At 49.9% G+C, this 26754-nt stretch overlaps 1 protein-coding gene across 2 annotated transcripts in view; it reads right to left on the bottom strand.

Annotated features, from left to right (window-relative positions):
• The window catches only part of LOC142251054 (cytochrome P450 2B4-like), an 89545-nt gene that overhangs the window by 56951 nt on the left and 5840 nt on the right, over window positions 1-26754 (bottom strand). For both annotated transcript variants that reach the window (XM_075323554.1, XM_075323555.1), the window contains exons 4-8: window positions 10531-10691; window positions 9623-9799; window positions 7055-7196; window positions 4447-4634; window positions 4185-4326 (exon numbers count right to left, since the gene is read on the bottom strand). In XM_075323554.1, the coding sequence (XP_075179669.1) occupies window positions 4185-4326; window positions 4447-4634; window positions 7055-7196; window positions 9623-9799; window positions 10531-10691 (810 nt within the window). The remainder of the gene's footprint in view (window positions 1-4184; window positions 4327-4446; window positions 4635-7054; window positions 7197-9622; window positions 9800-10530; window positions 10692-26754) is intronic.

Here is a 26754-nt window from a genome sequence, read left to right as displayed (position 1 = left end):
AGGATAAAACTGGATATATAAAAAAAGGGTATATAAAAACCAGGTATGTAAAAATATTTACAAGGATCTGAATTGGACGCACGTACAAGTGTAGATTATACAAACATATACATGCATACAAATACATACATAAAAAAATTATTCTAGAACCTGAGGGTTGATTCCATGTTAAAAAAGGGGAGGGGGGGAGGGGGGAAGTATCCCCTTTGAAGGGAAAAAAAAACTCTCATTTGGTACCAAGAATATACCTGATGTTGAAAAAAACTCAATCTAGTGATCCCCGGAGATGTAATAAAAACTAGCTTTTGGGCATAGGTTGGAAAAGGAAGAGCTCATAAAGGGACTTAATAAAAAAGGTCGGTAACTTCATTTAGACCAAAGGGCTTCAGAGTGTTCAGCCTGTGTATCCAAAAGGTCTCCTTCTTACTTAAAACCTCCATCCTATTACTGATATTTGGAGGAATCTGCTCGATGGGGGTGATCTTGAAATCTAAAGATTTATTGTGCTGAATCGTACAATGTTTCGAGAGGCCATGCAGCATAAAACCTATCCTAATGTTATAGCGGTGTGAATTTAATCTATTATGGAGGGCCTGGCTTGTCCTCCCCACATATTGTTTACCGCACATGCAATCTACTAAATAGACTACATGATCGGATTGGCAAGTTAGATGGTTTTTAATATGAAAAATTTCAGAGCCCCCTAGGGAGCAAAAAGTGGTTTTCTTATGCTGAATACTTCTGCAGCACAAACAATTCTTTGTGCCACATTTGTAAGATCCATCTGGGAGGGTGACCTTGGGACCCACCGGCTTTGCCCCCAGGCGACTTGGTGCTATAATATTTTTGATTGTGGGAGCCCGTCTGAAGGTGACACCTGGTTTGATGGGCAGAACGGGCTTGAGGATGGGATCATTCTGCAGGATGTCCCAATGTTTCAACAACGTATTCCTTATGGCCCCATATTGGTGCAGTTAGACAGCAGTATAAAATCAGACCAAGATTGGACCAGAATGCATGGACTGGCCAGCAGGATTTCCGACCTGAACATGACAGCTTTATATCATATTATATATATATATATATATATATATATATATATTTCTTATATTTTCATTCAGCCATCATGCTCAGGTCAGAAGAGCCGTCGGTCAGTCCGTGCATTGCAGTCCAGTCTTGGTCCGAGTTATATGGCCATCTGTCTGCACCCTAATGGGTATGTGATTATTGCCCCCTTCTCAACCAGACAGCAGTCCAATCAGACAGACACTTCAGAATTTCCAACAACATGGACATTATATTTAACACAATCTCTCAGATACTCGTGTAGGGAGGTGTCGGATTCTTACCCCTGAAGCCACAAGCATGATAATGTATATATCGGTAGAAGGGACATGAAAATGCATAGAGTAATATAAAAATGAAGTTGATACCATCTAGTGGTTGGTTTAGATGGTGCTTGTAGAACAGATGATATACAGTAGGTATAGGAAAGAGTTGAGCGGTTTCTTAAGCCCTACAGGAAAGGAACCAGTTCCTGTGGGTAGAGGAGAGACTCCATCTTAGTTGGAACAAGGGATATCAAAGTGTAGACTGGAGGAAAAACGGGTTTAAAAACCGCGCTAGGAAACCACGAGCAAGGATGTAAATGAATATTTTTCTTTTATTTAGATAATTCCAACGCGTTTCGGAGACCCATCTGTCTCCTTCCTCAGCTTCTTTTTCCCTGAGGAAGGAGACAGATGGGTCTCCGAAACGCGTTGGAATTATCTAAATAAAAGAAAAATATTCATTTACATCCTTGCTCGTGGTTTCCTAGCGCGGTTTTTAAACCCGTTTTTCCTCCAGTCTACACTTTGATATCCTCTGCTCAGACACGGGGCCGCTGCTGAACCACTAAAGCACTCATCCACGTTCTCTAAGGGGTTGTGACTGGCACAACCCAGCCAGGTGAGTGTGTTTTAACCCTTTTTCCCTCTGCCCTGTAAATCGGGTAAGACCCTATTGCGCCTTTTCTCTCCTACTACAGCTTCTCTAGTTGGAACAAGGGGCAGAGAGAGAGTTTAGCGTGACCAGGTGTGTCCAGTTCAAGTCACGCAGGACTCTCAAACTCACAGGCGTGAAAACTTCTGGACTTATGGAGCATAAGGCTCACCTGAAAGCCCATTTCTGTATAGTTGTAGAAGACAAGGAATCACCGGGAGGAAGAGTTAGGGAGCCTGCAACAGAGTGTGAAGGCTGGGTAGAGCTAGTGAAGAAACTACATCCTGCACAATACGGAGTCGGACCAGTTCTCTAAGGGCAAGTTCTTCTGGGATGTCCGGGGTATGAGGATAGAGAGGAGGTGACCCAAGTGAGGCACCTGAGCCCCCTACCAGTGGAGGAGTATGGGCATGGAGTGGCGGGTGTGTAAGAGAAGGGACTCTAAAGGTGTTGTGAACTTACAGAGGGGAATAGCCTATAATGTGAAATGGAACCGTTGAAATGTATGGGCTCATTGTGATGTGTATCCGATGGATAATAACATGGCTTCCAAGTAAAAGTTATGTTATTTAAAACAAAACTGTCGCCTGATTTGCGTGTGGTGGGCCTCCTGAGACAGAAGGCAGTGGATAGGAAGTGAGTGACACACATCCTACACAATTATTAGGGGGCACCACCTTTTCTGTAACATGCCAGGGCTTGATACTGAAGACCCAGCTTGCCCATGATTACAGTTGTCGCGGGCGGGGAGGAGGGTGTCAGCACTGCGCTCACCCCTCTGCTCGGGTCCGGCTGCTGCTGCTCAGTGGTGGCTCGAGCGGTGGGCCGGATCCCGGGGGTCTCGAGCGGCGCTCCTCGCCCGTGAGTGAAAGGGGATTGGGTTTTGGGATAAAGTATATTGTCCGTGACGCCACCCATGGTTGTGGTGATTTGTTGACACCACCGCTGCTCTGTATGGGAATCCCGGGAGTGATGATGTGGAGCAGCCAGTTGTTGTATTGCCCCTCCGTGGGTAGGGGTTGGTGATCCCGGGGCCCAGTGATGAAGTGGGAGATGCAGGGCTTGGTGGGCGCAGGGACAGCGCTGTGCCTTGCGGCACTGTGGTACTCACTCAGCCTGAGACTGTAACACAGTTCTCGGTAAAACACACGGCTGGAAAGACTGTTCCCACGGACGGCTGCACTTGCTCTCCCAGTAGGTGACGGTGATGTCCCTTTGTCCTGCACCTAATGTTCCTGTGTTGGTAGCGATGGGTTCCCACCGGTAACCCGCTCCCCGGCTTGGATATGGGCCGGAGGAGCCCTACTTTGCCCGCAGGCGCTGGCCCTGAGAAACTGGTGCCCTGGCGGTGGCGGTGTCTCTCCTCAATGGTTGGACTGTTGCCTTCAATCGGGACTTGGTTGTTTGGAGACAGACGTCCCCTTCACTGACGGATTTGGCAAATTTACGGCGACTTCTAGCCTTGCCGGGGTCCGAGAGGCCCCTGCCTTGGTGCTGACTGTTCTTCGTATACTGCTTCAGACCGCCGGGCCACTACCCGTCCGCGGTCCTTCCAGCAACCTCCGAGCAGTCCCCCTCCAGACTGTCACCGCCGTTGCTGACCTTGCTGACTCTGTCCTGCACACAGCCGGACCAACTTCAGGCTTTTCTACTCTCACTTTTACTCTTTTCTTCTTTGCTCCACTACTAATTCACTTTCACTTCACTGTTTACTCCTTCCTGACTCAAGCTCCCCCTGAGCTAAACTGCCTGGTTCTTCCCGCCTCCAGGGCTGTGTACTCCTCGGTGGGCGGAGCCAACCGCCTGGCCCACCCCTTGGTGTGAACATCAGCCCCTGGAGGAAGGCAACAAGGATTTTAGTAGCCTTGGTGTTCCTAACTGGGATGTAGGGTGTGGTGGTGCAATGACCTGTGACCCCTGGCTTGCCCAGGGCGTCACACAGTCACCTGGCACAATACACCCAATTGAAACAAATAGGGAAATTTAGTACGGGATTCTTCAGATTTTTTGTAAATGTCCTAATTCAAACAACTCCGATCTAGGATTATATTCTTAATCAGAGCCCCAAATTCTTTTTTTTAGACTGAAGAATTCCAGCTATCCCTAAACCCAATCCTAACCGGTAAAAATAACAGACGCCAGAAAACCACTTTAAATTTTACTACACCCTACAAGGTGTCTATAGGATATGTAAAACATACCTGTAGCCAGAGGGATGAAGGCATCGTTCTTTTTAAATTCCTCATTTTCATCCCGGAAATTTTGAGGGTTGAATTCCTTTGGATACGGAAAGTGGGTAGGGTCTTTCAGCACCGAGGTCAACATTACATATACATTGGTGTCCTGGAAATACAGACGGTGTAGCTTAAGTGGGAAACCTGTAACCTGCTACCCAAGGGTTTTTCCCATATAAACCAAAAAGAAATTTAAAAAGTAAAAAATTTGAATATTTGGGATACCCACCTTAGGAATAGAGTACCCTCTGTATGTAATGTCTTTTGTGGTTTTTCGTGGACCACCAAAAGGGAGCACATCTGAGAACCGTAATATTTCATGAATAACCGCATCGGTGAACGGCATCTGGCTTTGGTCTTCCATCTTAGGACATCGGTCCCGGCCAATCACTTGGTCAATCTCCTTCTGGACTTTTTCTTATTGTAATGGGAAATAATGATAAATTATACATATTTCATGACCTAAGCTCTAACACAAAAACTAAGGCTACACCTAGACATCGTATCTCATTCCAAAAAAATGAAAATTATCTTTTTGTCCATAGGAATGGATATCTGCTAAAAAAGGAAAGGAGGAGAGAATCCTTGAATTTGGAGAAAAATTATAGTTGCCAAATTTCATGAAAAATGTCCACGTTATAGGTTGTTCTAGCATAATGTTGCTCATATAATTTCATCAGAGACATGTGCACGAACTATCTAGATTTTGGTCATTGGCCATCCAAGTTCAACTTTCAAAACTTTATTTAGCTCCTCAACTCAGGTCCTTAAATACCAGAGCTTGGCGGCAACTTGGACAATTTCCAGTTGCCAGAGAGGCGCATATCAAAATCGGGGGTAGAAGGGGGATAGTCTCCTGCATCCACACAGTCAGCAAGTGTGCAGTGCGCCCATTGTCCGGTCTCCGGCACGGACATCCCGTGGCTTGGGTGTAACTGGCAGCCACACAGATCCAATCACTCCCTTTCTTGGTGAATATAAAAGGAATATATTAGAAAGCTCTTATTTGGTGTCTTGGTGCCCGTTCTAGATTGCGGAGTAAAATAGCTGTCAGGTGGCAGTAAATCTGTTTCAGTGTGCTAAAATTACTTTGTGCACTGTGAGTTGTGAAATGTTTAATTGTCACGGGTGTGTCACGTCCTGAAGTGACCTTTGGGAGATCTGTGACCAGGAGGTCATAGTGCATAATTGATCATAGTGGGTGATATGAGGGCCAGGATGGTTAACATATGGGCCAGGGATGATGGCCATTATTACAGGAAGGTGCCAGGATGGAGCATATGACAGAATGAATGAAATTATTACAAAAAGGGGCCAGGATGGGTGACATCAGACCATGATGAAGACGTCAAGCACGTTGACACTTGTCTGGAGCGAAGACCTAAGAATATATTTTTGTGTGTCAGATATACGCAGGATGGCTATTTTTTTCTGATAACTTTTATGTTTTGTTTTCATTGTAAAGACCATATCTTGGAGTGATTCACTGGATGAAAAAGTTCTGATTTTTGATTCTTATTCCTGGGTGTGCTTCCAACCCTTCCTCCAGTGTTTGATCCTCCAAAGTCTACAGCCATCTAAAATCAGACAACTGACTGGGGTAAGCCGACTTTGCATATATTACCCTGAATAAATATCGCTGAATGTGGTCAGTGTGAGTATGCGATCCGCTGTAGGTCCTCCCATTCGGTGTCTGGTGAGTATGATCACGGGGTCTTCTTTCTTCTGTCTTTTGAGGGTTTCTGCTGTCTATAATAAAGTGTCCTGCAGTATTCTTTAACTTTTTTTAGCTGCATGTACACTTCATTATTGAACCGTGACTAGGGCTTATTTTCGGGGAAATACGACAAAGAGTTTGTGTGTATTATGGCACTGATGGTAAGATTAGTGTTATTGCATTTTTATTAATGATCAGTATTGTAGTATTCACTTACTATGTGATGGTAATATATGGTCTGGTAATGGTTTGGCGGTATTTGTCTCTTATTTGTGGTATCAGTTGGTAACTATGTAGTGGTAATATGTGGTCTGGCGGTATTTTGAGCATATTGGCCTGTAGCTGCTGAGATCAGAATGTAAGTGCAGCAGAAAGTTGAGGTGACAGATGTAAAGGAGGACTTCTTTTCCAATTTGAGCATAGTTCCTTTAGCACTAAGTTTCAAAACTTGTAGAAAACCCTTTAGTACTACAGATTGGACTAAGAAGTGATTGACAGTGAGTGGGATAGTGTGGACCTTACAGATATCAATGAGACTATACATGAAGTTACAGGTGGGGTAAAAAGGGTAAAAAACTGTTATGCTTAAATGGCGTTACTTGTATTTTGTGGTAAAGCACGTGAAAATGGGTGTGACCAACAAAATGGGTGTGTTTTTAATGGGAGTGGTTTCCTAACACAAACAAAAAAGTTGAACTCCTAGTAGTGCCTAAAATTGTGAGTAACTCCATACTACTAGTGTATCTCCACGAGGAGCAAACCATAACAATCCTTCCTTTCAGTGAAGCATTATCTGGACTGTGTCTTCCTATAGCAATTCCTCGAATATCAAGTGATTTTTACTGATGCCTTATACCTGCTGCTTTATAAAGAGATTCAGTTTGCAAATGCACCCAGACATCACCTCTACAGGAGTACCCCTGGGGGGGTCCCATGCCAACTCCATAAGTGTAACCTCCCACTACTGACAATTGTTGTGGACATGAAGGAAGTATTTAAGGGTCCAGCAGCCCATTTTAGCTGCCGTGACATTACCATCTGCTGCCAGTGGAACTTCATGTCCCAGCGGGCCCCTCTGCAACATCCGATGCATCCCCCATGTCTCACCGCATTTACCTACCAAGGATGTTTGGGTGCTTCATCATAAGAAGTAGAGAATAGGTCAGGGCTGTGCTGGTGGTCTCCACCGCACCAAACAAAATCTGCAAAGTGCTGCACAATAAATTGGTCATGTGGAATTCAGTTTTGGGATTAGTAATTTCCTGTGTATAAAAGAGGAAACACCATTACATATTTATTGTACTGTAGACTATCATATTAAGAATAGGGCTACACGGCGAGGTTTAGTCGCTTCACCTCTCGTGTCATCGAAGTCCACATTTTATAAAACTTCTGTAGGTAATATTGCTGAACCGGCAGAGTACCGGGGAGATGACAGCAACCCTACTGCCTACCATGGCATATTTAGATTATTTTAAAACGTATGGAAGGATTATTTCTATTATGGGGAACAGTAATGTACTACATGAAGTGAGCAAGGACAGCAGTTTTGTCAAGTGCATTAATAGACACGGTCATAAATTATAAAAAAAAAAAAAAGTCCATTGTTTTAAACAGAACCTGTCAGCAGGATTTTGGTAATAAAGCACAAACAGGGCCATATTGCCTCCATTACAAAAATTAAAATGGTACATACAATTAAGAAATCTGCTTTGTAGATTTTGTGTATTGTTTGAATTGGTCTTATAACCATAGCTTCCTGTGAGACAGGACTGTTGGTAGGATCCGTGAAGATCTACCTCACACCAGCCCAATCCAGCCAACTACGGGGGTTATTAGAGACCAATATCGCGGACTCTTCTGAGCAGCCTGGCTGCACTACGCTGACCGAATTTTGGGTGGACACCAGGACAGCAAGACCATTTCAACAGCCGCTGTACCAAGTGGCACCCAAGGTTCAGTAGAATATTCAGAAGGAAGTGAATGAAAGGTTAGATCTGGAAAGGTTTGTCCCCTCTTGCAGTCCCTGGATGGCCAGTGCAGTTCTTTTATTGGAAAAGAAAGGACCAAAGCACAACTTTTTGCATGGGCTACTGGAGATGGAATGAGATGCCCACACTTAACCAGATCCCAAACTGGGTTTGGTAGATCCATGGCCCATGCACCAGGTGATACCCACTGTCTCCAAACTTTTGGTTGGCCCACAGATTTTCTTTTTGCCAGCAACAACCCTCCCTCCTATCGTCAGTATCCTAAGTACTCACAGCTGCCCCTAGGATTGAGCACAGACCCCGAGAAACTTCTGCATGCTGTGTATTGGTGGGGTTGTGGGATGTGGGGTCTCCGGACCCGGGGGTCATGTGGCCACTCGATAAGAGGGGAGACTATGTGCATGGAGTTTAGAAGTTTGTGACCTCACCCACGGTGCGTGTTAATGTGAGGGACCACCGCTGCGGTTGGGGGCCTGATGTTTTAACCCCCTCCGTGGGTAGGGGATGTGTGTCCCGGGGCCCGTTGGATGGTTGGTGAATGGGTGCAGCTGGGGGTAGGAGCAGGGGTATTTCAGTGTACTCACTCAGTCCAGGAATAACAACGACAGCTTATAAACCAGAATTCTGAGCACCACTGCAGCTGGTAGAGAGCACGCTTGTGTCCGTGCCCTTGGTGTTGCTGTTAGCCTGTGGCCCTGTCCTTGGCAACTCTGTCTCTGTTGGATCCGTGGGTATAAAACTCTTCAGGTCTCGCTCAACCATATGGCTAACTGAGTGAGCTTGCTCTCAGGGTTCACGTGTAGGATTTCTTTGGACTGTATAGGGAAAGTCCTATCCCATCGGTGCGCTAGTACCCCGATTTTGGAGCGGGTTGGGGATGACACCTGAAGTCTTCACCCCCGTCGGGTAAATTGCCGGGCTGCGTGGAGCTACTTTCCGGCCTAGGGTCCACGTACCCTGTCATCCCCTGGCCCCTGCCCGGTGATAGTGCAAGGCTGCCGGCCGCCCTCCTCGGCAGTCCATGCCCCTCGACCCTATCCCCTGCAACCGGGGTTCCAACTCCTACCAGGCCCATACCAACGTCTGCCACCTAGTACTCAGGAGCCCTGCTCCTCTCCACTTCACTCCTCCACTCTCAACGCTCAACGCTCAAATCTCAACTCTCAACTGTCACTTTTCCACTTTTCCTCACCAACCCCCATGTGGGCGGCCCTATTCCCTTCAGGCCTCCCCCATGGTGTGTCTGGTAGGTCAAAATGGGAAGTGTTTCTAGGGTTTTTGATTGGCTCAGCTGTTTGCAACACCAAAGGACCAGGACCCATAACCAAGGAGGGTGGATACTGTGCTGAAGGGCAGATTGCACAATACCCTGTGACGATTGATAGGCCAGGGCGTCACATAAAAAAAAAAAAATTGCCAAATTAAAAAAAAAGAAAATGTTTGCAACACAAAAACCTGATTTAAACCAATAGATAATTTTCTGACAAGTTTTGTTTAAGAGCGAGAACACGGTATTCCGATTCATCAGAGGGAAAGTGATCATGGTAACTGAGGTGGGCGAGAACAGCGCTGGGGTCCGACATGAAAATACAGGATTAGTCTCAGGTTTAATATTAATATTAGGGGTCTAAATACAATTGAATTATTGCAGTGACCCTCTCGGAGAGTCCGGTATACGCTGCTCCTTTTAGATTTACCTTTTCCATTTTAATGAGAAATGCATCAACAAAGCTCCGGGGATTGTTCTCATCCAAATTTTGTTTGTTAATGGCAACTTTTTTTTCCACAAACTGAATGAGTTCTTTCAGACTGATAAAGATCTTTTGGTGTCTTCCAGGAATATATCGCATGGCCCAAGGAAACATCTCATACAACTAAAGTTCAGAAAAGAAATGGGTGGTTTGAGCATAATGGTAATAATTATATTTCTTAACTTAATATAATTTATTGTAGAGGAACAGACAATTTACCAAAAGCTCCTTCAAACCATCTGTGGTATCTCCCTAAAAATCGTGAATCACTAATGCTGCAGATAAGAGCAGCTCCATCTGCAGCCTAGATCATGAGCCTTAAGGCGGCGTTACAAGCTACGATTTATCTGACGATATGTCGTCGGGGTCACGGATTCCGTGACACACATCCGGCATAGTTAGCGGCGTCGTTGCGTGTGACGCCTACGTGCAACTCCGAACAATCGCAAATAGGTTGAAAATCGATCGTTGACATGTCGTTCACTTTCAAAATATTGTTAATCGTTTGGAACGCAGCAGACATATTGGTACGTTTGACACCCTGCAAACGACGAACAACATCAACACGACCTCCTTGATCAAACAATATATCGCTGAACGATGTAGCGTCGCTTGTGAGATCGTTACGTGTGACCGCTAATAAACAACCTATAAGCGATTTCGGCAAATCGTAACTATGATCTGGGCGTCTCACATCGCTAATGAGATAGTCAGATAAATCGTAGCGTGTAAAGCGGCCTTAAGCACCACCGCTACCAATTAGATTTCTCTGATCAAATTTTTGCCAAAATTCTAAACTTTGTAGAAGTAAAGCTTTGTTTATCTCCATTTGGACTCAATCCCTTCTTTCTTACCAGTCCCCATTGTGAGCTGGTGATTGAAAACACGGCATGTATCAAGGACAAAACATTCAGGAGCTCCGCATCCTCGTAATCATGACGATTCCCAAACACGATGGCAAAAATAACATTACAGGTGGCTTTACTTAGGTAGTTGCGAGGTTCCACCAAGGATTCTAGAAAAAAAATAAATTGCAATGCATGAACAATTTAGGTATTTACGGTATACCATATTGCTGCCCACCTCCCCATAGTTCCAAAAACGACACAAAAATGCAGCCCAGTTGAAGAACCAAAAAGGATGGCAGCCCCTGACCTATCACCTTCCTGTTTGTATGAAAAAAGTGAAATCTTCAAACTCTCTTGACCTAACACCATCACACAAGGAATGGAAACCACTAACCTATCATATTTTGGCCAAAAACGTCACTGTACATTGGGCTCACACTATCATAGATCATTACGATTCCCATGAGGAAGTCATTTGACCCCCACATACAAACCAGAATTTGTGCCGTTGGTTTGGCCTTGACAGCTTGTACACACAAGTACTTGTGGCCCTTTTTAGTATATGAAGGTCCCAGAAGGTCAGATGCTTTATAAAATGTTTGCCATAGACATGTTTATAGGTATGGGATATCACAAAAAGTACTCCAAAAAAGGTATCAAATAGTACAGACCCTTAAGACAAAACTATTGGGGAACAAATGCAAAATAATGTTCCTAAACAAAGAAAGGAACTAGTTTACGTGTATCTTCCCTTTGAACCAATGTCTGGTTCTCTAACAATAATTAGAGCATGACATTTGTTCGATAAGAACAGGCTGTTCTGCTGCCTGCATTTTATGTGTTTTTGCATGGTTCTCATTTACTGTACATGTTTTGTTTACTAGTTTGTATTTTAGCTCCTTCTGGTGAACAAAACTTATCCGCATTGGCCTTGTACTTCATGTCTCCTTTCTCCTCCCCTTTGCAGTGCTTTCAGGGTAGGAAGCCACCGTTTTCTAGTTACTCACATACTGAGGACATTCTCCATTTTATCCCCTGGGTGATAGCATCAGTGGTAAGGACAGCTACTGTATGTTTGTTGCCATCTGAAGATCTGGACTCTCATTACATTTAGATAGCTGCAGCTACTAGCCAAATTCAAGCTGCTTGTACATATAGTGTCAGGCTTCTGTATGTATGTTCCCTGTTGTATTATACACGTGCTGATTGTACATATCTTATTGTTCCTAGTTTCACCAAACATTTCCAACGTAAAATAAAAACAGACTTTCTTCAAGCAAGTGTCTCCTTATTAAGCTATGGTGGATAAAAGGTTTATCTGCCTGTCAAACGTCACACACCTCAGGGCCCGTGTAGTGAGGATGGAACACAGGTTTTTATAACGATAACATAAATCATAATCAGATACAGTGGAACCTCGATTAACGAATAACCCATTTAGCGAGTATTCCACTTAACGAGCAAAGCTTGCTGTAAATTTATAACTCATTTTACGAGCAAGCTTTGCCTTACGAGTAAAATACCGCACACACTTCCGGTTCCGTACATCCACCGCGCTCTGACCCGCTTTTACAGTCCACACAAACACATATTATGCTCACCTTACCTTCCATTCCATCGCCGACCTCACGGTTCTTGTAGTTCGCTGCTACAGGAGGTGTATCAGTAACCATCGCGACGAAGGAGGAACTTCCGCTGTCAGCTGCTACTCAAAAGGCAGCGCGCTGTCCAATCAGAGGCAAGCGGCTCATGCCTTTGACGTCAGCGCTCTGGCAGCAGAAGTTCTGGCATCGGTTGCGATGGTTAGCCGATACACATCCTGTACCGGCGTACTACAAGAACCAGGAGGCCAGCGATGGAACGTAAGGTAAGGGGAGCATAATATTTGCGTGTGCATGTGTGTATTTGTGCATGTGTGGAATGGCACAATAGGGGACCAGGATGGGACATTTAACAAGTTGTGGAACGAATTGTCTGCATTGCAATGATTTTCTATGGGATATCTTGCTTTGCTAGACAAGTAACTTGGCTAACAAGCACACGCCCAGAGCGGATTGTTCTCGTTAACAAAGGTTCCACTGTAATCATCATCAAATCAATCACCATAATAAAGCAATCATAAATCATAATAATCAAATAAATCATATCAATCAAATCATCATCATAATAAATCATCTCTATAGCACTAACATATTCCGCAGAACTTTACAATTCAGAGGGGATATATAAAAGTACATGCAAAATATACATTAACGAGTAACAGTATCACATTGAGAGGAGTTAGGTTTTTGCTTGCAATCTACAATCTATGAGGATGGTAAAAAGTGCTTGCATTATATTGCCCAGTCATCAGTATAATAAATAGGGTATTCAAATAACTCTGCACGAACCACTCACTAACCAGTATGTACAAGTACAGGTAGAGAGCCATTAAGTGCCTACAGGGGGTAGCCCGATGATACAGGAGACCAGATTTGGAAGAACATTTTGTAAGAGCAAAACGTGAATGTTAGATAAGTGGGGTGATAGGCCACTCTAAAGAAATGCATTTTTAGGTCACACTTAAAACTGTGGGTATTGTGAATTCATCAAATTGTTCTGGGTAGTGCATTTCAGGGAATTGGTGCAGTTTTTACAATGTCTTGGAGATGGGAGTGGGAGGATCAGATTATGAAGGATGTCAGTCTCAGGTCATTAGTGGAACAAAAGGCACTGGTAGGATGATAGACAGATGAGGGCGATTTAGGGCGGTGCAGAACTGTGGAGAGCTTTGTGGGTGAGAGGGATTTGTTTATATTGAATTCTCTAGCAGATGGGCAACCAGTGCAATGACTGGCACAGGGTGGAGGCATCAGTGTATTGGTTGGAGAGGACTATAATCCTGGCTGCCGCATGCAGGATGGATTAGAGAGGGGAGATTTTAATAAGAAGGAGACCGATTAGTAGAGAGTTGCAATAGTCTAGACGAGAACGAACAAGAGAGTCAATAAGAGATTTTGCAGAGTCAACAGTAAGAAAAGGTCCAATTCAAGAGATGCTTTTGAGGTGGAGGTGACATGAACGAGCGATTGATTAGCTGTAGGGAGTGAAAGATAGATCTGAGTCTAATATAACCCAAAGACTGCGAACGTTCTGCTGGGGAGTAACGGTAGAAACACGGAAATTGCATTATTGGGTACATTAAGGTTAGTAGGAGGAAACACAAGAAGTTTGTCGCGGGCGGAGGAGGGGACGCCGCGCTCTCCCACTGCTACTCGGGTCCGGCTGCCGCGGCTGCTGCGGCCTGCTGCTGCTCGGTGGCTCGAGCGATGAGCCGGATCCCGGGGACTCTAGCGGCGCTCCTAGACCGTGAGTGAAAGGGGGTTGTTGGGTGTGGGGATTGTTTATTGTCCGTGACGCCACCCACGGTTGTGGTGATTTGTAGCACCACCGCTGCTCAATATGGGGATCCCGGGAGTGGTGATGCGGAGCAGCCAGTTGTTGTGTTGCCCCTCCGTGGGTAGGGGTTGGTGATCCCGGGGCCCAGTGATGGTGTGGAAGGTGCAGGGCCTGGTGGGCGCAGGGACGCGGGGGCAGCGCTGTGCCTTGCGGCACTGTGGTACTCACTCAGCCTGAGACGTTGACACAGTTTTACGGTAAACCACACGGCTGGAAAGACGGTTCCCACGGACGGCTGCACTTGCTCTCCCAGCAGGTAACGGTGATGTCCCTCTGACCTGCACCTAGTGTTTCTGTGTTGGTAGCGATGGGTTCCCACCGGTAACCCGCTCCCCGGCTTGGATATGGGCCAGAGGAGCCCTGCTTTGCCCGCAGATGCTGGCCCCAAGGAACTGGTGCCCTGGCGGTGGCGGTGTTCCTCCTTAATGGTTGGACTTTTGCCTTCAGTCGGGACTTGGTTGTTGGGGGATTGACGTCCCCTTCACTGACGGATTCGGCAAATTATGGCGACTCCTAGCCTTGCCGGGGTCAGAGAGGCCCCTGCCCTGGTGCTGACTGTCCTTCGTATACTGCTCCAGACCGCCGGGCCACTACCCGTCCGTGGTCCTTCCAGCAACCTCCGAGCAGTCCCCCTCCAGAAGATCACCGCTGTTGCTGACCTTGCTGACTCTGTCCTGCACACAGCCGGACCAACTTCAGGTCTTTCTACGCTCACTTTTACTCTTTTCTTCTTTTCTCCACTACTACTTCACTTTCACTTAGCTCCTCTACCACTTCCTTCTACTTCACTCCCCTAGCTTAACTGAGCTCGTTCTTCCCGCCTCCAGAGCTGTGTACTCCTCGGTGGGCGGAGCCAACCGCCTGGCCCACCCCCTGGTGTGAACATCAGCCCCTGGAGGAAGGCAACAAGGATTTTAGTAGCTTTGGTGTTCCTAACTGGGATGTAGGGTGTGGTGGTGTGATGACCTGTGACCCCTGGCTTGCCCAGGGCGTCACAAGTTCAGTTTTAGATAAAGGGAGGACAGTGATGTAGGAGACAGCGGACAGACAATCACTGGTTATTTGTAGTAATGCAGGGGTGATGTCAGGAAACGATGTGTACAATTGTAGGTCATGTTTCAAAGTTATTAGTTTACAGGGTTATAAACGAGAGAAAATACCCTTCGTCATGGCTTTTTCATCTTATTTTTTGGTGTCACTGCTATGTGTAGTTTATTTTTCAAATTTTGTGAAAGTTACCTGCACAACAATATAATGTCAAAGGATGTGATTCCTTGTCTTCTACAACTATACAGAAAGGGGCTTTCAGGTGAGCCTTATGCTCCAGACATCCAGAAATTTTCACGCCTGTGAGTTTGAGAGTCCTGCATGACTTGAACTGTTCCCGCTAATCTCTCTCTCTGCCCCTTGTTCCAACTAAGATGGAGTCTCTCCTCTACCCACAGGAACAGAAAGCCACTGACCCACTTGGGGGGAGGGGCGACATGACCAAGGGGGAGGTAGGGAGTGATGGGGTTAATAGGGACAGTGGTGTGTATGCCTGATATGGCATTGGGGGGATGGTCTTAGCCGGGGAGGAAGAGGAGGAGCAGGGAAAGGGTTAGTCTGGGAGAGGGAAGAGTTACCTCCTCTTCTGTTTCCGGACGCCGAACGATCTGGACGTGCACCTCCATGGCAGATCTTCAGGAGCTCCAGCGTATGATTCAGGCTGCGGTCGCAGCGCACGGGCCCCTGGCAGTGCAGACCCACATCAGGGCTGCCGGGGTTAACCCGTCGGCGCTTGCCCCTCGTCCCCCCCCAGCAGCGGCGGGCGCCAGTCGCGGCCCCCCCGCAGGTATTCCCCGGGCGCGGGGGGGGGGCGAGGAGGAGATGTAAGAGCCCCTCCAGGGACCCTCCGCAGAGTGCAGCGCAGCAGCAGCGTCTGGCTGCTGCAGAGGCCGGCGGGAGGAATCTTCGTTCCAGCCGCGGCGGTCGGGAGGTGGGAGTGGCCAGCACGGGGCCTGCTTCCGGTCCCGGCCTCCGGGCTGGAGTTACTGTGAATGCAGCGGCTCCAGGCCGGGAGCGCGCTCGGCGCAGGAGAGAGGCCAGCAGATCCCCCTGCAGTCGGCGGGGGGACCGCGGGGCTGCACGTGGCGGTAGGTCCGGCGCCGGGGGGAGGTCTGCGGTGCCTGACCCCGGTGCGGCTGAGAGAAGGAGTGACGGCGGGAGCCCTGCGGCGACCGCCGGGTCACTCAGTACCGCTGTGCAGCCCCCGGATGTGGCAGTCTCCCGTGGGAGCGGGAGGACTCGGCGGACGGAGGCCTGCAATAGCCCAGGAGGGCCAGAGGCGACGCCGGCTGAGACCCGGGGCCGGGCGTCTGTTCGTCCGCGCCCAGAGGCCCCTTGCAGTCGGCAGGGGGGCAGGCGCAAGAGGTCGAGGCCCGGGGTGCCGGCGCGGGGGACAGGACGGTCTCCTGGGTTGTCACCCCGGGGCAAGAGATGGAGCGGGGATGACTCTGCCCACGCGGCGGCCCTGTCTGGCGGCCGTGGTGGGGGGGGTGCTGCGGCGGCGCCCCCCGGATGTCGGATGGAAGATGAGGCCAGCGGCGAGGAGGGGGAAGAGGCTTTCGTGTCGGAGGAGTCGGATGGACGACAGACGGAGGACAGCGAGGCGGCGGTCTCGGGGGACGCCGAGCGGCGGTCGGGTGAGACGGCCGCGGAGGCGGCAGGGGCTGCGCTGGCGGGGGGCTTCGGGGGGGGGGGGGGGCGGCTGCGGCTACGGCAGCGCCCGCTGGTTTAGCTGGGTGGAGTCAATTGTTGGGGCTGTTGCAGGGGCTGGCGGCGGCTTCGGGAGCGGTGGGGGAGGGGGCTTAGGCGCCGGTGGCGGCGTGGGTGGGTGCAGCCGGTTTAGGGGCCTCGTCGGTGACGGGGGGTGACGGAGCGGGTGCGAGTAAAGGGGGGGGCGAAGGGGGGAGTGAGACGGGGGGGAAAGGAGAAGGAAAAGGAGAAGGAAAAGGAGAAGGAGGATGAGGTGGTGCGCTTAGATGATAGGGCTAAAAGCGAAGTTTATGTTTGTTTTGAAGGCCCGCTGGGGGCCCATTTAAAGAAGGAGGTGCGGGAAAAAATTTGGAAAGGGGAATATGTAGAGATATTTTCTCTGCTTCCCCTGGAGAAATTTAATTTGGATAGGGTTAAGCCGAGTGACTCCAAAAAGGAGAAGGACGAGGAGGAAAAGCGCCGTTATAGGCTTATTCCTCGGACTTTTGCCAACTGGCTACAGGCATTTGCGATTTTGGCGAGCGTGGTCGGGGAGAAGGAGCCGGAGCATTGTTCGGCTTTGTTCGGCTACATGGATGCGATAGGGGAGGCTTATCGAGTTTATGGCGGGCTGGCGTGGCTGCGCTACGACGAGCAATTTAGGCAGCGGAAGGCATTGCGGCCAGATATGCGTTGGGACCATAAGGATATTTCCTTATGGATGCGACTGATGTCGGCACCGGCTCAGCCCTTTCGGGGGGGCGCCGGGGGTTCGGGGGCCGGGTCCCCGGCAAGTTTCAAAAAAGGTTTGTGTTGGCAGTACAATGAAGGGCAGTGCAGGTTTGGAGCGGCGTGCCGTTTTAAGCATGAATGCTCCGGATGTGGGGGGGGACATAGCTTGTCCAAATGTTTTAAAAAAGGGAAAGGAAAGGCTGGTGATGGGGCTGGTAAGAGGGACGACGCCGGTGAAGGTAGAAGTGATGGTTCCGTTTTTAAATAGGTATCCGGACGAGGAGGCTGCGGCGTTGTTATGTTCTGGTTTTTCCGATGGTTTTCATATTCCGTCGGTTGTTAATGCGTCGGGCCCGCCGTATCGTAATTTGCGTTCCGCTCGGGATCACCCGGAAGTGGTGGATGAGAAGCTGGAAAAGGAGGTGGCTTTGGGCAGGATGGGCGGTCCTTATGTCGCCCCGCCGTGCGGGAATTTGGTGGTTTCACCGTTGGGGGTGGTACCAAAGAAGGAGCGGAATAAATTTCGGCTGATTCACCATTTGCCTTACCCGGAAGGGTTATCGGTGAATGATGGCATTGCACCGGAGTTGTCGGCGGTATATTATGTGTCGTTCGATAAGGCGTTGGACCTGGTTAGGGCGGCGGGGCGGGGTGCATTGATGGCAAAGGCGGATGTGGAAGCGGCGTTTCGGTTGTTACCGGTTCATCCAGATAGTCAGCATTTGTTGGGTTGCTGGTGGGATGGCAGTTATGTTGATCGTTGTTTGCCAATGGGCTGTTCCATTTCGTGTTCGTACTTTGAGGCATTTAGTTCGTTTGTTGAGTGGGTGGTTCGGGACGTGTCCGGGCTTACGTCCATCATTCATTACTTGGACGATTTCCTGTGTGTCGGGCCGGCGGGTTCGATGGTTTGTGCGGGTTTGCTGTTTGCGTTGCAAAAAGTTGCGGCCAGCTTCGGGATTCCTTTGGCGCCGGATAAGACGGAAGGCCCGGCGCCGGTGATGTGTTTTCTGGGAATTGAAATTGACACCATTGCTATGGAATGCAGGTTGCCGGCGGAGAAGGTCCGTGATTTGAGGACCGCAGTGACGGGGGTAAAAGCGGCAAAGAAGGTGCGGCTTAAGGCGGTGCAGTCCTTGCTTGGAAAATTGAATTTTGCTTGCAGAATTGTGCCAATGGGGAGAGTGTTTGCGAGGCGTTTGGCGACGGCGACGGCCGGGGTAAGGTTGCCGGCGCATTTTGTGCGGATCACAAAAGGCGATCAGGGACGATTTGGAAGTATGGGATCAATTTTTGCAGCATTTCAACGGCCGGACGCTGGTGATGGAGAGGGTGGCGTCTAACGGGGCGTTGCAGCTGTTTACGGATGCGGCGGGGTCGGCCGGGTTTGGGGCTGTCTTCAGAGGTCATTGGTGTGTCGGGCAGTGGCCACAGGCGTGGCGGGAGAGCGGCTTGGTTAGGAATTTGGCTCTGTTAGAGCTATTCCCCATTGTAGTGGCAGTGGAGCTATGGGGGTCGCACTTTGCCGGAAGGAAAGTGTGTTTTCATTGTGATAACCAGGCGGTGGTGCACGCGATTAACAACTTGTCTGCTAAGTCGGAGCCGGTGGTGGTGTATTTGCGGCATTTAGTGTTGAGATGTCTGCAGTTGAATGTGCAGGTAGTGGCAAGGCACGTTCCGGGTGTTGACAACGAGGTGGCTGATGCTTTGTCTCGTTTTCAGTTCAGCAGGTTTCGGGCGCTGTTGCCGTGGGCGGACGAAGTTGGAGTGGAGTGTCCCGAGGATTTGTGGCATCTGGTGAGGCGGTGATCTCAGACTTGATTCGGAACTCGGTGACCGAGGTGACTTGGTGCCGGTATGCTAAGGTGTGGGCTGAATGGGAGGAGTTGTTGTGTCTGATGTTTGGTGGGGAGAGCGTGGATTACTTGGTGGCTTTGTTGTCATTGGTGAGTACGGATTTTTCAGCCGGGCGATCGGCATCGGCTGTGGCACATCGGGTGTCGGCAGTGGCATTTTGGTTCAAAATGAGAGGGGAGCGTGATGTTTCACAGGATTTTCGGGTTCGTCAGGCTTTGCGGGGTTTTCGCCGCGGCGTACGGGAGAGGGACAAGAGGCGTCCTGTATCGTTCGGTTTGTTGAGACGGATGGTGGGTGGCCTGAGCGGCATTTGTGAGTCTGTGTACGAGACGGTTCTGTTTACAACGGCTTTCGGTCTCGCTTTTTATGGGGCGTTCCGGATAGGCGAGCTGGTAAGCCCGTCCAGGGTGACGGGTGGTGGTTTGATGTTTGAGGACGTGCGAGTGAGCAGTAGTCAGGTGGAGTGCCGGATTCGCCGGTCAAAAATGGATCAGCTGGGCCGTGGTAGATTGGTGGTGTTATATGCGGTTCCAGGAGAGGAATTGTGCCCTGTGCGTTTAGTCGAGAGATTTATGGCCATGAGGGGAGGCTTACCTGGCCCGTTGTTGCGGCATTTGAATGGGTCGTTTTTGTCGAGGTTTCAGTTTGTGGCGGTGCTGCGGCTAAGTCTACGTAACGCGGGGGAGCGCCCGGAGGAATTCGGGTCGCATTCATTCCGAATTGGTGCAGCAACGGAGGCAGCTCGTTGGGGGCTTGGAGATGAGGTGGTAAAGCGTATTGGTAGATGGGAATCTTCTTGTTTTCGGCGGTATGTGAGACCGCAGTTGTTGTAGCATCATGGTATTTTGGTTACGTGCGGTAGGTTTGAGGAAAGGGGTGTTTCTAGATGTGTTGGTGGTTGTGCTGTTATTGGTTTTGATATTTTCGTTTTGTTTTATTTGTTATAGGGAAGTGCCTGATCTGGATCTTGGGGCACTCCTTCGTATTTTGGGGTGCCCGTCGGGCTGAGGTCCGCCCGAATGGTCGGCAGCTGGGCTTGGATCGTGCGCAGGCGACTGTTCGATGGATCGGAGTTCGGGGCATGGAGTGGGGCAGGGTGGTCCCGGAATTTCGTTTCCATTGTAAAGTGGAGCGGCCCCCGAATGTGCTGGTATTACATGTGGGGGGTAATGATCTTGGTGCCAGGGCGTCGCGGGATTTGATCCGAGACATAAAGATTGACTTACTGCAGTTGTGGAAGCGGTATCCTGGTTTGCTGGTCGTATGGTCTGACATAGTGACCAGGTTGGCATGGAGAGGGGCTCGGTCGGTGGAGAAGGTTAATAAGGCCAGGGCCCAGGTGAATAGGGTAGTGGCTAGGTTTGTGACCAGGAATGGTGGGATTGTGGTACGGCACAGGGATTTGGAGCCGGCAGATTGGCGATATCGGAGGGGTGATGGTGTGCACCTCAACGAGGTCGGTCTGGATTTATGGGCGTTGGGTCTGCAGGATGGTGTGGAGCGTGCTTTTGGTGTGTGGCGGGTCCAGGCCACGTAAGGTGTCACGTGGTCTGTCCTGTGGCGGTGGGGGTAGGTCTGGTCCAGAGGTTTGGAAGTGATTGGTGGCTGGACCGGGAGTCATTGTCTTGGTATGGTGGCTCTCGGTTTCCGGGATGTGGCAGGCACGGGGTTCTGCCAAAGTGTGGGGGTCAATCCGTGGGTGATTGGCACCTCGTCTCTGGGTCGGTGTGTTGCGGCCGGGGACAGGGGGAGTAGTAGTTAGTGGACTGGGCCTACCCCGGGGGGTATTGTAAATGTTATTGTCTATTGTTACCGTTATGTGGTTGTTTTGGGTCGCCCGTTGGACGGCGTCCCTAAGGTGCTAGTCTGTAAAACAATAGGCAATAAAAGGCTGCTGTGGCCATTTTGAACCAAGTCGCATGCAGTCCGTGTGTTTATTCTTAGAGGATAAGGGGGGTTTGGTTACACAGACATCACGACCGGAGAATCCTCCCTCAGCTGGTCATGGTTCCATTCCTGTAGGGCTTAAGAAACCGCTCAACTCTTTCCTATACCTACTGTATATCATCTGTTTCTACAAGCACCATCTAAACCAGCCACTAGATGGCATCAACTTCATTTTTATATTACTCTATACATTTTCATATCCCTTCTATCGATATATATACATTATCATGCTTGTAGCTTCAGGGGTAAGAATCCGACACCTCCCTACACGAGTATCTGAGAGATTGTGTTAAATATAACGTCCATGTTGTTGGAAATTCTGAAGTGTCTGTCGGATTGGACTGCTGTCTGGTTGAGAAGGGGGCAATAATCACATATACCCATTAGGGTGCAGACAGATGGCCATACAACTCGGACCAAGAATGGACCGCAATTCACGGACTGGCCGACGGCTCTTCTGACCTGACCATGATGGCTGAACGAAAATATAACATAACACATACACATACACATATCTATATATATAATTGCCTTATTCTGTCTGTCTGTCTGTCTGTCTGTCATGCTCCGAAATTGTGTCCTTACGGTGACACAAAGCTGATTGGCCGCTGGGCTCGCCATGGCCCCGCCCCCCACACGGATTGGCCTCTCGCCCCGGCTCTCTGCAGGCCCCGCCCCCCTCACGCAATGCACGCTCGCTGTGGCCCAACTGACACGGGGCTCCGATTCCCAGGTGAGTACACACACATCAGATCACACTCACTCTCACACTCACCTCACACATCACAACATCCTGGGATATCGCTTGCTTCTACACCGGCTCCGTCAGGATCCCGGCAGCGCCACACATAACCTTGCGATGCTAGGATCTTAACGGAGGCCGTGAAAGCTGGTAACCATTATACACATCGGGTAACTAAGGTCCCTTAGTTACCCGATGTGTATCATAGTTACCAGTGTACACCGGCTCACACTCACACACACCTCACACACATCACATCGCATCCACACATCAAGGTCCTGCAGCTGCGGAACATACATAACATAACAGCACACACACATACACACACAAATCAGATCACACTCACACACACACACATCACATCGCATCCAAATACTCACAACATCCTGGGATATCGCTTGCTTCTCGGCGGCGATATTGTGCTGTGAGCTTCCAGGACCTGACGGAGGATCACATGGCCAGAAGCATGTGATATCCCCGGATGTTGTGAGTATCAGCGCGTATGTGCAATATCGTCAGTGTCTGTGTGTGTGAGTGGATGCGATCGGGTGTGTGTGAGTGGATGCGATCGGGTGTGTGTGAGTGGATGCGATCGGTTGTGTGTGTGAGTGGATGCGATCGGTTGTGTGTGTGAGTGGATGCGATCGGTTGTGTGTGCGAGTGGATGCGATCGGTTGTGTGTGCGAGTGGATGCGATCGGTTGTGTGTGCGAGTGGATGCGATCGGTTGTGTGTGCGAGTGGATGCGATCGGTTGTGTGGGTGAGTGGATGCGATCGGTTGTGTGGGTGAGTGGATGCGATCGGTTGTGTGGGTGAGTGGATGCGATCGGTTGTGTGGGTGAGTGGATGCGATCGGTTGTGTGGGTGAGTGGATGCGATCGGTTGTGTGGGTGAGTGGATGCGATCGGGTGTGGGTGAGTGTCGGCAGAGGAGCACGGCGTGCTGGAGGAGGCTGGGAGCAGAGAGGCTGATCTTGGGGAAGGCTGGGAGGGGGAGGCTGATGCTGAGGGAGGCTGGAAGGAGAGAGGCTGAGCAAACGTGCTCCATCCGCCATACTGCGCACTCCCCATCGTGCTGCATCCCCCATGCTGCGCACTCCCAAACGTGGTCCATCCGCCATGCTGCGCACTCCCAAACGTGGTCCATCCGCCATGCTGCGCACTCCCAAACGTGGTCCATCCGCCATGCTGCGCACTCCCAAACGTGGTCCATCCGCCATGCTGCGCACTCCCAAACGTGCTCCATCCGCCATACTGCGCACTCCCAAACGTGCTCCATCCGCCATACTGCGCACTCCCCATCGTGCACCATCCGGCATGCTGCGCACTCCCAAGCGGATGGAGCATGATGGGGGGTGCGCAGCATGGCGGATGGAGCACGTTTGGGAGTGCGCAGCATGGCGGATGGAGCACGTTTGGGAGTGCGCAGCATGACGGATGGAGCACGTTTGGGAGTGCGCAGCATGGCGGATGGAGCACGTTTGGGAGTGCGCAGCATGGCGGATGGAGCACGTTTGGGAGTGCGCAGCATGGCGGATGGAGCACGTTTGGGAGTGCGCAGCATGGCGGATGGAGCACGTTTGGGAGTGCGCAGCATGCCGGATGGTGCACGATGGGGAGTGCGCAGCATGCCGGATGGTGCACGATGGGGAGTGCGCAGCATGCCGGATGGACCACGTTTGGGAGTGCGCAGCATGGCGGATGGACCACGTTTGGGAGTGCGCAGCATGGCGGATGGAGCACGTTTGGGAGTGCACAGCATGGCGGGTGGAGCACGTTTGGGAGTGCGCAGCATGGCGGATGGAGCATGATAGGGGGTGCGCAGCATGGCGGATGGAGCACGTTTGGGAGTGCGCAGCATGGCGGATGGAGCACGTTTGGGAGTGTGCAGCATGGCGGATAGAGCACGATGGGGAGAGCGCAGCATGGCGGATGGAGCACGTTTGGGAGTGCGCAGCATGGGGGATGCAGCACGATAGGGAGTGCGCAGTATGGCGGATGGAGCACGTTTGGGAGTGCGCAGCATGACGGATGGAGCACGTTTCGGAGTGCGCAGCATGGCGGATGGAGCACGTTTGGGAGTGCGCAGCATGGCGGATGGAGCACGTTTGGGAGTGCGCAGCATGGCGGATGGAGCACGTTTGGGAGTGCGCAGCATGGCGGATGGAGCACGTTTGGGAGTGCGCAGCATGCCGGATGGTGCACGATGGGGAGTGCGCAGTATGGCGGATGGAGCACGTTTGGGAGTGCGCAGCATGGCGGATGGAGCACGTTTGGGAGTGCGCAGCATGGCGGATGGACCACGTTTGGGAGTGCGCAGCATGGCGGATGGAGCACGTTTGGGAGTGCACAGCATGGCGGGTGGAGCACGTTTGGGAGTGCGCAGCATGGCGGATGGAGCATGATAGGGGGTGCGCAGCATGGCGGATGGAGCACGTTTGGGAGTGCGCAGCATGGGGGATGCAGCACGATAGGGAGTGCGCAGTATGGCGGATGGAGCACGTTTGGGAGTGCGCAGCATGGCGGATGGACCACGTTTGGGAGTGCGCAGCATGGCGGATGGAGCACGTTTGGGAGTGTGCAGCATGGCGGATAGAGCACGATGGGGAGTGCGCAGCATGGCGGATGGAGCACGTTTGGGAGTGCGCAGCATGGGGGATGCAGCACGATAGGGAGTGCGCAGTATGGCGGATGGAGCACGTTTGGGAGTGCGCAGCATGGCGGATGGACCACGTTTGGGAGTGCGCAGCATGGCGGATGGAGCACGTTTGGGAGTGCGCAGCATGGGGGATGCAGCACGATGGGGGGTGCGCAGCATGGGGGATGGAGCACGATGGGAGGTGCACACCTCCCCCCAACACACACACACACGCGCACTGCACAACACACACACACACACTAGGAATCACAAACAACGCCCTACACAGACACCCACACACACAGACAACGCTGCACACACAAATATACGCACATACTGCACAACACACACATTGCTCAAAACATACCTCCCCCCAAAACACACCACACCCACACAAACCGCACAACACACACACACAACGCTACAGACACAGCGCTCCACAAACAACGCAACACACGCAACACACATACAACACCGCTCTCACCCCCCACGACACTCAGAACATGTACAGCGCCCTACACAAACACTTGGTAACTACACACAACATCTATATATATATATATATATATATATATATATATATATATATATATATATATATATATATATATATATATATATATATATATAACAAAAATCATACATGAACTACACAATACGTAAATTCTAGAATACCCGATGCGTAGAATCGGGCCACCTTCTAGTATATATATATTTGGCTTTTGAGTGAAATTTTAAGAAAATGCTAAAATAGCCTCTAACCTTTTCAGAAATAGCCTAGTGTACTGTTCCTTCTCTAAACTTCTGGTTGCACATGTCCAACTGTTCAATGTTTCAGTGCTTTTTGCACAATTTGCTGTTCTCTAACAAGGAGCTTAATGGTATTTAAAATAGTCCTCATCACTCTGTTCACATTTTGACATCATGAGACCAAAACACCACCTAACAATTGATCAGCTGAATTGCACCACTGCAAGGCTTCAAGCATGATGTTCTCAGACGAAAACGATCACTGAGCTTAGAGTGTCACCAGCAGGTTGCAACAGGGATACAGAGAGACTAGAGGAGTCACAGATAGGCCGAGAAGTCGACGTCCATTGGCCACATCCCACAGAGAGGACAGCTTTATTATTAGTAATGCCCTCTGAACCGTATGATGAATGCCACAACTATAGGCACATTTAAAGAAAGTGCAAGGACCCCACAAGTGTCACAGCAGACAATTCAAACCATTTACATCAATGTAGTCTCATGCTAGATGACCTACAAAAGGTGCCTGACCACACCACCTGGCACAGGTGTCATTGTCTTGCTGGATTAGGGAACAGTGGGCCTCAGTGCTGTTTATTAATGAAAGTTGATTTGCCCTCAGCAGAAATGATGGCTGCCAATGATGTTGGAGATATGCAAGTGTGTCTAGTCAATCCAAAAAGGCCCTACTTTATGAATGTTACTGTCATGCAGTGACTACCAGGATTCTGCCAGGTATAAGGGAACTTCTGGCAAGTGCCGCAATGCCCAGGGAACATGATACAACAGTGATCCCTGGTGCTAGGGAAAGGGGAGCGGGTATCTTCCTGTCACTCATCTGAGGCTGATCCCTGCACTCTCTAACATCTCTATATGGGTCCTTCCTCCAGTCGCCGAACACGTTCCTAGGCCCTCGCTTGTCCTGAACTCACCATGGCTAGTGAGAAGGCCGGCGAGAGTACTAGTCTCACCACTACAATACAACAACACAAGAGGAGGGAGACAGAAAACAGACACAAAAAGAAATCACTCCTAATTCCTCCAATGCAGCTAAATATCACAAATACAATGGTCACGACTCCAGAGCTTCATCCAAAGACAAGCTCTTTCCAAAGTTGTCAGCATAGAATGAGAATCTATAACAGGCATCAGATGCCAAGTCACGTGACGTTTTATATCGAAGGGTAGTGGTCATAAAAGAGCTACACCTAGGACGAAGACTACAAAAGGACAGCCACATAGAAAGAGTCCTTAACCCATCAAGCACCAAAAGCAAGCAGATTTCACTGAAATACAAGTGGTAGATCTGTGAGAAATAAGATGTTGTGACCTCTGATCCCAGACTATCCAGGGGTCTCCCCAGAGGAGGACACACATGACAGGTATAGTGA

The sequence above is a fragment of the Anomaloglossus baeobatrachus genome, chromosome 9, assembly GCF_048569485.1.
Source record: "Anomaloglossus baeobatrachus isolate aAnoBae1 chromosome 9, aAnoBae1.hap1, whole genome shotgun sequence".
Classification (NCBI taxonomy): domain Eukaryota; kingdom Metazoa; phylum Chordata; class Amphibia; order Anura; family Aromobatidae; genus Anomaloglossus; species Anomaloglossus baeobatrachus.
The sequence above is the reverse complement of the archived record's forward strand: the minus strand, read 5'-3'. Positions and strand labels throughout refer to the sequence as shown.